Here is a 13,290-nt window from a genome sequence, read left to right as displayed (position 1 = left end):
CCCCAAACTTATGCTGAGCCTCTTCTTTTTTTTTTTTCTTCCCCCTCTTCCTCACCTTTTTGACAGCTTCAAGGCGTTTGAAAAGCTCAGCTGCTTCCCTGCAGAGAGAAATTTTAAAGCTTGTTCAGCTCTGGCAGGAAACACAATAGCATTTGGCTTTTTGATTATGTTTTGTTTCTCCCACTCCTTCTACCCTGGAGCCTGAGCTCAGCTGTGAGGGTGTAAATCTGGAACGGTGACAGAGATGCCAGGGATATTGAAACTGAGCCTCTATTCTTCAGGCAGAAATTCCCTCTTTTTTTGCATGAATTCCTCCCTTTTTGCCCCCTGAAAAGTTTCAAGGCACCTGATCTCCTCCCTCACCCCTTGTTAGGGGGTCCTGGTGATCCCTTGGGATGAATCAGGCGTGTGGGTCGTGCACTTGTCTGTGCTGCCCCTGGAATTATCCACAGCCTGCAGTGCTTCTGGAATTAAAAACAGGGGGTGGGAGAGAGGAGTCTACAATTTCAGGGATATCTCTTAAAAGACCAAATGCAAGGATTTTACATTTTAAGCATTTGCTCTTGTCCAGCAGCCTCGTGCCTGCAGCAGGAGCTTTGCGAGCCGTCCCTTTCCCCAAAATCCTGTCATCCACGCATTCTGGGACATTTTTAACTTCTTTGATCCCCTCTGAACAAAATTCTCCCTTGGCCGGGCCAGCCTGTTCTGCCCTGGTTTGCAGCAAGCCGAGAGAGGTTTAACTCAAATTTCTCTTTCCCCACTGCCTTTTCTCAGTGACATATCGCAGAGAGGCGAGGCCGTGTCAAGAGCTGTAGATCTTTTTTTCGTTTCATGTAAACCATATGTTCCCCAGAGCTGCAATTCTTGTTACCTGTAGCCAGAGCAGCCTCCTGGTCCCCAGCCAGGTCCCAGAATGGACTTCCCAACATTTACTCTGGCACGGGAGGCTGTGGGGGAAAAGGTCTCGCTCTGACAGCACCGGCTGCTGCTGCTTTGGAGGGGGAGCAGGAGGGGCAGGGCTTTCCTTGCCAAACCTCCAGGATCCTTGCCTTGGCCTGGAGCTCTGCATGCACCTGGGGAGCACCTGGTGTAATGCACAGGGAGAGTGAGGGGGGGGATGGAGTGGGTTGGGGGCTGTTTGCTGTCTCCTCCACCCACCAGCCTGGCAGGGCTGAGCATTTCCTATAAAAATGTGTTAGTCATATATTGGTTTTGGTGGCAGGCCTTGGCAGAGGTGGCCGTGCCCTCCTGTGAGCTGGCCAAACTCAACCACAGTGCTCAGACTGAGGTGGCCACTGTGATATTCCCTCCCATCCTATGGGACACAAAGTCCAGCTCGCTGCTTTGCTGGGAGGAAATTTTGAGAAACGCAGCTAAACCCAGAAAAACAACAATTAAAAACAACCCAGAGCTCAGCAAGCCCCCTGCTGTGTGTGTGTTCTCTCTGGCCCCAGGAGTGATGTCCACATATGCCATGTGTGTTCGCTATGATGGGATCGAGGTGGACGACACCTACTGTGATGCCATGACCCGGCCCGAGCCCATCCATGAGTTCTGTGCTGGGAGAGAGTGCCAGCCAAGGTACCACCTGCACAGGGCACTCCTGCGCTCTCTGTGCTTTCTCTGCCCTGGATGTGTTTGTGGGAGGGTTGGTGTGGGTTTGGGGGGGCAGCAGAGATGGCACCCCCATCCCTTCTCCTTTAATTCCATCTGGGAGGCAGCAAGAATTTCCTCCTGAGTGCTTTAACTCAAGCTGCCGGGTTAAAACTTCCGTAAATCCTGGCAGAGTTGGCACCTTGGGGGCTCTCAGCAAGACCAGCTTCAAGCAGTGCAGGATCATCCTGCCCTGCCTGGCACACGGAAAATGTGGGAGTGAATTGGGTGGAGGGGCTGGGCTTGCAAACTGTGCCACAAACCCAGCCCTGTGATCCCTTCAGCATCCCAAACATCCCTGAGGTTTGTTTGTGTTGGGGCAAGAGCTGGTGTGGAGAGGAACTTGTGCTGGAAGTCCTTTGGAAAGTTTTCCTTCTGATGTGGCTCTTAATCCAAACAGTGACCACAGTCTGGAGCCAGGCTGTCCGGAGCCAGGCTGGCCAGAGCCACACTGCCCAGCTCTGGACATCTCCAGGGCTGTGTGGAGGCTGGGAGGGTTTGGGCAGGACAGATCCCTGCCTGGCAGAGGGAAGGGATTGTCCCACTGTGCTGCTCCTCGAGTCCTGTGTGAAGTTTTGGGTGCCACCATAGGAGAAAGTGATAAGGGAAGGCTGTGAAGGTGGTGAAGGGTGTTGAGGGACCATACAAAGAGCAGCTGAGGTCACTTGGCTTGTTCAGCCTGGAGGAAACTGAGGAGAGACTTCATTGCACCCTACAAGTTCCTCAGAAGGGGTCACAGGGGTCCCTGGTCTCTCCAGTGACCAATGTCAGGACCCAGGGAATGGCTGGAGCTGTGTCAGGATGGTTTAGGTTGGACATCAGGGAAAGGTTCTGCCCAGGCTCCCCGGGAGAGCTTGGACAGCACTGCCAGGCACAGGGTGGGAATGCTGGGGTGTCTGTGCAGGAACAGGAGCTGGACTCGATGAACCCTGAGGGTCCCTTCCAGCTCAGAGCATTCTATTCTATGACTGTGATGGTGTCAGACGATGGGAGGAGTAAAAGGAGGAGTAAATCCAGGGATCCACACCCTGGAATGGTGTGAACAGGGCAAAGCAAGAGCCCAGGGACCAGGGATGGCTCCTGGAGAGTGCTCAGGTGACTGTGGAGGAGGACAGGTAGGACATGGAGTAGAACATCTCCTGAAAATCCTCACGTTAGGGCTGAGAGCCAGGGCAGGCTGCAACTGAAGCAAGAGAAATGTGGGGAGGTGAATGGTGCTGCTGCAGGGAATGCACCCACCCTGAGGGCACCACGGGGTCTGGAACCTTTGTTGTCATTTTCTAAAACAAGCATTAGGGTATTTTTGTGCTTATTCTCCCACTAGTCTTTCCTAAAGCTCTCTCTCCTTATGGATGTGCTGCTCCAGCCTCAGGGGCTTGCACTGTGAGGGAGAAGAGCTGCTCTGTGATTTACCAGTGACTTCAACTGGGAAGCACTGGGAGCTCACGGGGTAGCCACCAGCACTTGGGCAGACAGGAAGATGCTTGGGCTAGCAAGGCTTTTCAACGAAAAATGTTAGTTTTGTATGATCTGGATGGGGAAGACCTTTGTTTAATTTCCCTTCTGAAGTGAGGTGACGCCTCTAAATGACATCTCCAAATGTGTGACATCTCCCTACAGCTGCTTGCTGTGCCTGGAGCTCTACATGGGATGTGAAACCTGGGGTCAGCCAGGGCTGGGGCTCTCTCCTGCTCAGAGAATGGCAGCAGTGGGGACCTGGGGGTTGCCCATATCCAGAGGAGCTGGGAATTCTGATCCATTCTGATTTTTAGCTCGTTCTTTAATTCCTATAATATTCTTGTACTGTAAAAAAACTTGACCTCTTATGTTTTTTCCTTGGATTGCAAGCTGCTCCTCTCTTGTCAGAACAGAGGTGACAGGGGACAGTAAAGGACAGGCAGTGCCTGGAACAGATCCCAGCTCTTCCAGCCTGTCACATGTGCTTAGCAGAGCCAGACTGATGGTGGGACATGAGTGTGTCCCCCACCAGGCCTCGGGCAGCTCGGTGTGACATTATTGCTGGCATCTGCAGAGTGGTGGATGGCGTGTCCTCTCCGTGCTTCAGCTGAGCAGGCAAAAAGGAGAGGTCAAACATGGGCAAAAAGCCTGATGGAGAAATGTGCTGGCAGATCCCACGGTGACAAATGCTCACTTGTCACCGAGGACACTGGGCCAGGCCCTGCCCTGCCACCCTTCCTCCTGACAAGCTGGTTTCAGCTTCAGGGTCTGTGGGGTGAGCCCAGCATATGTTGATGCTTCCCATCCCTTGGGAAAAGCTCTCACGAGCTGGCAGCCTGGCTGCAGCTCACTCACTGCAGCATCTCCCTGCAGCCAGAGCCAGGCAGGGCTTTCCCCTGGGATGCTCAGGGTGATGGGCTCTGCTCCCTGCCCAGAGAAGCAGAAGACAGTTTGTAAATAAGTTTAATGGGAAGACAGTTTGTAAGTTTAGTGCAGAAGGCAACTTTCCTCAATGAATTACAGCTGTACTGGTTACCAAGAAGTGGACACAGCCTTGCCTGCCCAGTGAGGATGGGGGTTATAAAAGAGTGGGTGAGCTGGTCAAGGGTTAGATGGAGTTGGAGCTCGAGATTCAGAGTCTTGCTGCACTTTGGGCTGGTGTCTGCTGGCTGTGCTGTGAGGAGGAAGGGACACGTGGTTGTGCAGGGATAGATTAGGTAAGAAGATGCTGTGTGAGGGACAGACAGGGTTAGGTGGCCAGGAAAGAGGCAGCTTGGAGTTTAGCTGGTCATGCAGAAGGAAGAAGGAAACTCGCAGAGAGGAGAGAAGGAGTCAGTGCTGTGTGGAGCTGCCTGTAAGAAAAGTAGCTGGAGTTTCCTGAGAGAAGCCCACTGAAAAAAAGCCATGAAAAGCTTTGGATAAAGGACTGGTGACAATGCCAGTCGTGTCCATCTCCACGTAATTACCACACCCAGGTGGGAGACGAGCAGCTGGAGCGAGTGCTCTCGGACCTGTGGGGAGGGGTTCCAGTTCCGCATCGTGCGCTGCTGGAAGATGATCTCACCCGGCTTCGACAGCTCCGTGTACAGCGACCTGTGCGAGTCCGCCGACATCGCCCGGCCCGACGAGCGCAAGGTCTGCAAGAACCCGGCCTGTGGGCCCCAGTGGGAGATGTCCGAGTGGTCCGAGGTGAGTGCTGCTGGCCAGGTCACCTCCTGTGCCCCGTGTCCGAGTGGTCCGAGGTCACTGCTGCTGGCCAGGTCACCTCCTGTGCCCCGTGTCCGAGTGGTCCGAGGTCACTCCTGCTGGCCAGGTCACCTCCTGTGCCCCGTGTCCGAGTGGTCCGAGGTCACTGCTGCTGGCCAGGTCACCTCCTGTGCCCTTTCCAAGCACAGGCAGTGCTCCAGCACATCCCTTACGAACACGAACTCATGGAAATCAACCGAACCAGTGCTGCTTCCTCGGGGTGCCTCTTCCCAAATCAGGCACAGACCTCATCTAAGCAAGAGCAGATGAGCTCTGAGCTGAGCTATCTGTGGGTGCCAACCTGCCCCACGGTTTGCATCACGAGGAATATGACTCTTCCTCCTGGGAAGCTCCCAAAAACTCTTCTTAGTCATAATTTAAACATCTCCATTCCCCTGCAGGCTGGTGTGCATCATTTCCCTGGAGCTGACAGAGGGGCTGGTGCATTCCCTGGTGGTGCAGGATGTTTTGACTTTCCCAGCTGGTAGAGAGGAGCTCCCTGAGCACGTGCTGGAGCGTTATTTTGTCCAGCATAGCGAACTGGTGTGGTTTATTTTACAGAAATCTATATTCTCCTCCAGCATTTGTCAGGGAGAGATTGCTTGAGACAGTGCTGGAGTAGATTGTTCTTAGCCAGCAGCAAAGCTAATCTCCTTTGGATCCCATCAGAGCTGGGGTGCCAAGTTGGCTGGGGAAATAGGCATTAAAAAAAGCACATTTCAGGGCTCTGAGGATTAACATCTCGGCACGCTGTGTCTGGGCCCTGTGCTGTTGACACTTTTCCCTGCTTTACGTTATGCATGGAGCAAATGTAATGTGTATGTGAGACTGTAGTAACTCAAATCCAGTTCTAAATAATGTCACTGGGCTGCACGGTGCCAAATTTATCCACAGCATAAAAATCTCAGTTGTGCAGTCAGGAGGGGGGAACATTCTCCAAGAGGTGGAAAGGAGCTGGCTGTTCCTGGGAAGGAGGCGAGGGAGATCTCACCCTGCCTCCAAGTGACAGCTAAAACTGCTCAGCTCTGTCAGGAAAATTAATCCACAAACACCAGAGGTTTGTGTCCAAAAAGGAGACAGAGGAGTCCTTTTTGCTTTATTCAAATAAAGGGAGAGGCCATGGGGCATTCCCCTGGGGTGTCTCAAATTTTTGGAGGACTCAGCCTCCTTTTTTATCCCATTTTCCCGGCCACATTTCCCTCTCTCTTTCCCCATTGGCTGAGGTACTTCAGAGGTACAGACTTCCCAAAATTCCTGATATCTGAGATTCCCCTCTAATGTATAGCCCTCCCTTTTAATTTTTAATTCTTATGGAATTCATCGTTTTTTCCCATTGCTTCTTTCATCTTTCAATATCCAATTTCATTTATCAGCAAACCCTACAGTTTGTTTGTAAAGGCAAATATCTTTTTTCCATTCATCAATCAATGGAATCCATCCCATTGTTTCTTTTATCTCTCAGTGCTGGTTTTATCCACCAGCAGACCCACAGCTGGTTTGTACAGACAAATCCCTCATTCCTCTCAGCTCTGAGCAGGCATTCCTGGAGCCTTGAATTTCCCCTTCTTTGGCATCACCTGTGGGAGAGCACAACACCTGGGCAGGATGCTGGAGCTGTTGAGGGGGGGGCTTTGGGGAAGTCATTCGTGCATTTTTTCAGTGTGTGCTTTTAGAGTTTTATGTCAAAACACGGTGGGAGGGAAACCCCCAGTGTGGAAGGCAGCATCTGCGGTGGCTCGGGCTGACGCTGTGTCCCTGTCCCCTCCCGGCAGTGCTCGGCTCGCTGCGGGGAGCGCAGCGTGGTGACAAGGGACATCCGCTGCTCCGAGGACGAGAAGCTCTGCGATGCCAGCGCCCGGCCCCTGGCCGAGAAGAACTGCACGGGGCCACCGTGTGACCGGCAGTGGACAGTGTCCGACTGGGGACCGGTGAGACCCCGCCCGGGTGGCCAAGCACAGCCTGGCTTGTCCCTGGCATTGGGGGTTTTGGGGGTGGTGGGCTCGGCATCCCAACAAACCCGCAGGCAGCCTGTGCTGGGAGCAGACCCCGAATAATTCCACGGCTTTGGCTGTCCCGTGTCACCCCTCCCAGCACCGTCACCCTGGCTCGGGCGCTGGGGGTGACCCAGCAGCCCAGTGGATGCTCTTGCTTCCCCCGGGCTCTCCTTGAGGCTCCTGCCCTATAGGGGATGTGGTACAGCAGGGGTTAAACCCTGAGAGACCTGGCTGAGGGCCTCAGTGGGTGTCAAAATCCTCTTGTCTGTCTGCTGCACAGCATTCCTTGGCAATGCTGATGCTCCATGCCCAGAAATTGAACCTTTAAATTATTTTCCCTTTATTTCCCCCTTTCTCTTTTTCCTTTTCCCCCTCTACCTTTTCTCTTTCCTTCTTTCCTCCCTTTCCTTATTTTTCTTTTCCTCCTTATTTTCTATTCTCTTTTGCTTTCTCTTTTTTTTTTTTTTCTCCCCCCCCCCGGCTTTTTCCCCTTCCTGCACAATTCTGCTCCAGAGACCCCCTCCATCCCAAGCTATTTTTACCAAATTTGATACATTCACATCAGCTAAAAATAAGTAGTTTCCATGGCAGCAGCAGTGCTAGGAAACACCGAGAGTCTCTGCAAGAGCAGAGCCGGGGAGCACCAGCGCTGGGGCACTGGGGCTGAATATTTGCAGCCACTTCCTTGGTCCCCTTTGCCTTTGGCCTCTTTGGGGGTTCCCTGCTCGTGATGCTTCCCCTTTTACCCGCCCTGAGAGGTGCTGGGTGTTGGGGCTGTGGCCCTGGCACAGAGAAATTTTGGATGTCCCATCCCTGGGAGTGTTCAAGGCCAGGTTGGAAAAACCTGGGATAGTGGAAGGTGTCTCTGCCCATGGCAGGGGGGTGGAACAAGATGATTTTTAAGGTCCCTCCCAACCCAGTGTGGGATTCCGTGATGCTGGAATCTCTGTTGGCTGCAAAGCATCGGCTGTGGCTGTTTTAAGCCGAGCCCCAAAAACCCCTCTGAAATTTGGGGAAGGCAGGTGTGGGGTGGCAGCTGAGCCTTGTGGGGGTTGTGTCCCTGCCCCGGGGGTTGTGTCCCTGCCCCGGGGGCTGTGTCCCTGCCCCCGGGTGGCTCAGGGATGGATCCCAGGCTGAGTGCCCGCTGTGGTTGCAGTGCAGCGGTGGCTGCGGGCAGGGCAGGATGATCCGGCACGTGTACTGCAAAACCAGCGACGGGCGCGTGGTGCCCGAATCCCAGTGCAACCTGGACACCAAACCCCTGGCCATCCACCCCTGCGGGGACAAGAACTGCCCCTCTCACTGGCTGGCACAGGACTGGGAGCGGGTAAGTGCAGATCCTGAAATTTGGGGTGCCCTAGAGGGGTGGGATGTACAGGACTGGGAGCGGGTAAGTGCAGATCCTGAAATTTGGGGTGCCCTAGAGGGATGGGAATGGGGTGTGCAGGACTGGGAACTGGTAAGTGCAGCTCCTGAGATTTGGGGTGCCCTCAGAGGGGTGGGGTGTGCAGTTCCTGAAATTTGGGAGGATGGGGTGTGCAGGACTGGGAGTGGGTAAGTGCAACTCCTAAAATTTGGGGTGCCCTAGAGGGGTGGGATGTGCAGGACTGGGAGCTCCTGAATTTTGGGATGCCCTCAGAGGGATGGGGATGGGGTGTGCAGGACTCAGCTGGCCCTGCTCGTGACCCTGCAGTGCAACACGACGTGTGGCCGGGGTGTGAAGAAGAGGATCGTGCTCTGCCTGGAGATTGTCAATGGCAAGATCAAGACCCGCAGCCCCTCTGACTGTGACATGGCCAAGAAGCCCGTGGAGGAGAGCACGTGTTTCGAGAGGCCCTGCTTCAAGTGGTACACGACCCCCTGGTCCGAGGTGAGTGGGGAGGGAGCCCCAAAGCTGTGCTGCCCCAAGGCTCACCTGCCTGCAGAACCCTCCAGGAGATGAGGGAGTCTCTGCCTGCCATGGTGCAGCTGGGGCTCCCTGTGCTCATGGAGAACAGCATTGAGAGGGGGTGTTTGGGGCCAGCTGGAGTTTTAATTTTTTGTTTATTTTTTTTTTCTCTGGTGCCTGGGAGTATGGCTGAGGGTGTGCATGGAGCCCACAGGGTGGCTGCCACAGGGATGCAGAATTTGGGGATGCTGTGATGGGATGCCCCATCACCCTGCACAGCTCAAAAGGCACCCTTCAGTGGACAAGGGTCCAAGCTGAGCAAGCGTGGGTTTCCTGCAAGCCCTCCTGGATGCATCCTTCCTCATCTGAGCTCCAGGAGCCTCATTTTTAATCTTGCAAACCCTGTAATTAGCCAAAGCAGTCCTGCTATAATCCCAGCTCCATGAGGCATCCAAAGGACAGCAGGCAGTGAGTGCTGGGCCCAGCAGTGGCTCCACAAACCCCACCATGGATGCACAGAGACCCCCCCCAACCCCACTCCTGCTGCTCTGGGGCTTCCATGGCCACCCACGTCCTACAGATCATCACCTGGACTGGGCCAGCTCGTTTGTGGTCCCTTGTGAAGGGCAGCAGGAGGAGGGAGGGTGTCAGTGCCAGGGGATCACATCCACCTACCCCGGGGCTGAAGCTGATGGTGCTGGCAGCAAAGACAGAGCAAGGGGACAGCAGTGTGACACTGGATGCGACATTCTCCTCCTGCCATAACGAACAGATCTCGGCTCAGCACAGTCCCCAGGGATGGCAGGGTCTTGTCTCACCCCCTCTCTCTGTCCCCCAGTGCACAAAAACCTGCGGGATCGGTGTGAGGATGCGGGATGTGAAGTGCTACCAAGGCAAGGACATCGTGCGGGGCTGTGACCCGCTGGTGAAGCCCGTGGGCAAACAGACCTGTGACCTGCAGCCCTGCCCCACTGAGCCCCCAGGTGAGCCCCACGGCTTTGATTTTCCACGGATCCCTTATCTTTCACTGCCCCCATTTGGATAATCATGCCAGGGAGGATGTACAGGGACAGCTCTCTGTGCCCAAGTAATGGGGGGCTGTGCACCAGCTCTTTCTGCAGATAAATTAAGAGGAGAGCTCAGAAGAATCATGCCCTGACCTGAAGATAAAAGGGGCCTTTGGAGAGCTGATTTGGGTGCTGCTTCTGTAAGATTCCAGCAAGAGCCAAGGAAGTTCTGTCTGTGCCATTATTTTAATGATTTTTGGTCTTTGGGTGTCCTGTGGGATTTGTAACTATCTCGTTATCTGACTCGTCTGCTGGCTCAGAGTCCCTGTGATCTTTAGCAAACACGCAGTTCTAATCCTTTAATAGGATTTGGGAATAAGGACGGTGTGGGAGAAAAGCAGGAAAACGGGAGACAGATTTGGGGCCAGCTCCTGGCTCAGCCCTGGGTGCTCTGGGCTGCCCATTCCCTTGGGATCTGGGATGGGGCATGGGGCTTGGGAGTTGCTTCATGGCCCCCTTGCCCTGGAATCAGCCTGGTTTCATGCATCCTATGGATTTTAAGCAATATATATGTATATAAGTATAAATCCTATGGGTCTGAAGCAAAATATTGCACTGAAAGGAGCTGGGAGAGTGCTGAAGCAGCCCCTGGCCTCATCCCTTTCTCCAGCATCTCACTTGCTCCTAACTCTGGATGTGACTGCTGGATTCCCATTCCCTTTCTCAAATAGCCCCTTTGGGATAGAAATTGTGAATTCCTACCAGGGGAAACCCTTGACTTGGACACAACTCAGTGCTTGGTGCCTCCAGCAGTCCCTGGGCAGCTCTGGTTTACAACAAAGACATTGAGCTTCAGGACTGGCACCAAGTGAGACTCCCCAAGCCTGGCCAGGTGTGAAGGAACAGATCAGCCTGTTCATGCCTTTGCCCAGCTTGACAATGATAATTCTGGAGAAGCTCCATGGTGTTTTCCAGGGGATGTCAGGGAGGTGGCAGCCACAGCTGGGATGATGTTGCTGCTCATCCCGTGCTGTTTAGAGCTCTGTGTGTGGGGAAAACGAACTCATGAGCTCGCAGTTGTTTATTTTCTTTTTCTAGTCTGTAGACTCTTGCTCAGGGTGTCTATAGCATAATACGGGGAGGGGCTCTGGCTCAGAATTTGGCAAAGGTGTCTCTATAGAGTGATCAAATGGCTCACTATGTGGCAGGGTACTCTGCTCACTTTGTAGCAGGGGGTTCCCTACAGGCAGAATTGATGGCTCACTTTGTGGCAGGGAGTCCCTATGAGGTGACCAATGGCTCACTATGTGGCACTCCCCTCGGAACTTTTCCCAGTAAAAACCAGTATAAACCAGTAAGCACAGAACCACTCAAAATCATTCTCAGTGGGTCCCAGAGTGTCCTGAGCATCTCCCAGTAGAAACCATTACTCTGCAAATAATTCTCAGAGCTTCATGAGCACGTCTCTAGTATAAACCAGTATAAACCAGTTAGCCTAGCAGCCCTGGAAGTCACTCCCAGGGGGTTCCAGAGCCTCGTGGTTTCATCTCCCAGTATAAACCAGTACCCCCAAAAGCCACTCCCAGAGCATCCTGAACTCCCTCCCAGTATGAACCAGTATAACCCACTATGAACCAGTATAACCCACTGTGTGGCAGGGGGTCGCTATGGGCTGAAGCAATGGCTCACTATGTGGCAGAGGGGTCCCTATGGGCTGAAGCAATGGCTCACTATGTGGCAGAGGGGTCGCTATGGGCCGAAGCATTGGCTCACTATGTGGCAGAGGGGTCCCTATGGGCTGAAGCAATGGCTCACTATGTGGCAGAGGGGTCCCTATGGGCTGAAGCAATGGCTCACTATGTGGCAGGGGGTCCCTATGGGCTGAAGCAATGGCTCACTATGTGGCAGAGGGGTCCCTATGGGCTGAAGCAATGGCTCACTATGTGGCAGGGTGTCGCTATGGGCTGAAGCAATGGCTCACTATGTGGCAGAGGGGTCGCTATGGGCTGAAGCAATGGCTCACTATGTGGCAGGGTGTCGCTATGGGCTGAAGCAATGGCTCACTATGTGGCAGAGGGTCCCTATGGGCTGAAGCATTGGCTCACTATGTGGTGGGGGGTCCCTATGGGCTGAAGCAATGGCTCACTATGTGGCAGAGGGTCCCTATGGGCTGAAGCAATGGCTCACTATGTGCCGGGAGAGATCTATAGGGGCTCTGGTTGAATATTTGGCAGGGAGGTGTCTATGCCTTTTTCCCTTCCATGCCATCCTTGTGTTTTCTCTCCCCCAGACGATAGCTGCCAGGACCAGGCAGGAACCAACTGTGCCTTGGCCATCAAGGTGAACCTTTGCAGCCACTGGTACTACAGCAAAGCCTGCTGCCGCTCCTGCCGTGCACCCCACTCCTAGGGCAGGGCTGCCCCAGCCAGGGCTCCACCTGCCACACGGCCCACCCATCCCACAGCTGCTCACAAGGATGCTTTTGGCCTGGTTTTTGTGTCCCCACCGAAGCAGAGCTCCTCTGCTGGTGCCGAGCAGAGGGACGGCGCTGCTGGACGTGGGATCAGAGCTGTACATAAAGTCGTGTATATTTGATTCCCCCCTCCCAAAATCCAGCTACGCCCAAGGTCTTGTCCTTTGGTTTCCTCCCTCGGTGCGAGGTTGGGGTTGGTGTGAACTCTGGGAAGTGCAAGTTTCCCTTCACAAAATGGGGTTGGTGCCTCTCTCCTGATTTATCCCGAGACCTGCGTGCCCTCGTTAGCTGAATTAACGTGGTGGGAAGGTGATCCTCGTTTGTTAAATGAACTCAAGCCCTTTTTTGTAATATGTAGGTGTATACTTTTTCAGAGAATTTTATCTTATAATCAAATGTTAGTTTCATAGTCCTTACAACACCCCCCCCTCCCCCAATGCTGACATATTGTATATAATATGGAAACATAACTGCACTTTATATCACAAAAAAGACGTGCTCTTTTTTTAATATATTTGTTTACAGACAGTGAACTTTATCCATATAATCATTAATTTGTACTCATATGTATATTTTAATAAAGTTGTCATATTTATGGTGGTATTTTGTTTTATTCTCCAGTTTGTAGTGAAGTGATGGGAACACTGCAATTGGGGCTGGGGATTTTCTGGTGCCCAGGGGAGACAGAGCAGCTTTAAATCAGGAGAATCACAGCTCCTTGGACAGCAATGCAAGGAAAAGTCCCAACAGTGGGGGGATTTTGGGACTTTTGGGGGCCCTTTGGGGTTCTGTGGCTTTAGAAGCTGCAGCCCTGAAACTCCTCAAGGGTTTGGCAGCAAAGAGATTTCATATGGTGCCAGTAAGAAAAGGGCCTTTCTGAGCTCCCACGGGGTTATTGCTCTGTGTTTTTACTGGTGTGACCTCCAGACACTGAGCCAAAGGCTCTTTTGCATCCCCCAAACTTCTTTGTGCACCCCAAGTGCTGCTGCAGCCCTCCCTCAGCAGCAGGGAGCTCCTGAGTGCTTTGCAAACACCACCCCAGATTTGCAGATGCAGGGGCGAAAAAAGAAA

The 13,290-nt window shown here is 53.4% G+C and overlaps 1 protein-coding gene across 5 annotated transcripts in view; it reads left to right on the top strand.

The window, feature by feature from the left end:
- Window positions 1–12,822, top strand: part of ADAMTSL2 (ADAMTS like 2) — a 28,595-nt gene extending 15,773 nt beyond the window's left edge. For all 5 annotated transcript variants that reach the window (XM_088177525.1, XM_088177524.1, XM_088177523.1 and 2 more), the window contains 7 exons: window positions 1,455–1,581; window positions 4,587–4,800; window positions 6,630–6,785; window positions 8,008–8,178; window positions 8,545–8,721; window positions 9,578–9,722; window positions 12,037–12,822. In XM_088177525.1, coding sequence (XP_088033651.1) covers window positions 1,455–1,581; window positions 4,587–4,800; window positions 6,630–6,785; window positions 8,008–8,178; window positions 8,545–8,721; window positions 9,578–9,722; window positions 12,037–12,155 — 1,109 coding nt within the window. In that variant the 3' untranslated portion in view covers window positions 12,156–12,822. The remainder of the gene's footprint in view (window positions 1–1,454; window positions 1,582–4,586; window positions 4,801–6,629; window positions 6,786–8,007; window positions 8,179–8,544; window positions 8,722–9,577; window positions 9,723–12,036) is intronic.
- Window positions 12,823–13,290: the final 468 nt, after the last annotated feature.

This window comes from Sturnus vulgaris, chromosome 22 (assembly GCF_052056855.1).
Source record: "Sturnus vulgaris isolate bStuVul1 chromosome 22, bStuVul1.hap1, whole genome shotgun sequence".
NCBI classification, from domain to species: domain Eukaryota; kingdom Metazoa; phylum Chordata; class Aves; order Passeriformes; family Sturnidae; genus Sturnus; species Sturnus vulgaris.
This window is presented reverse-complemented; position numbering and strand designations above follow the sequence as displayed.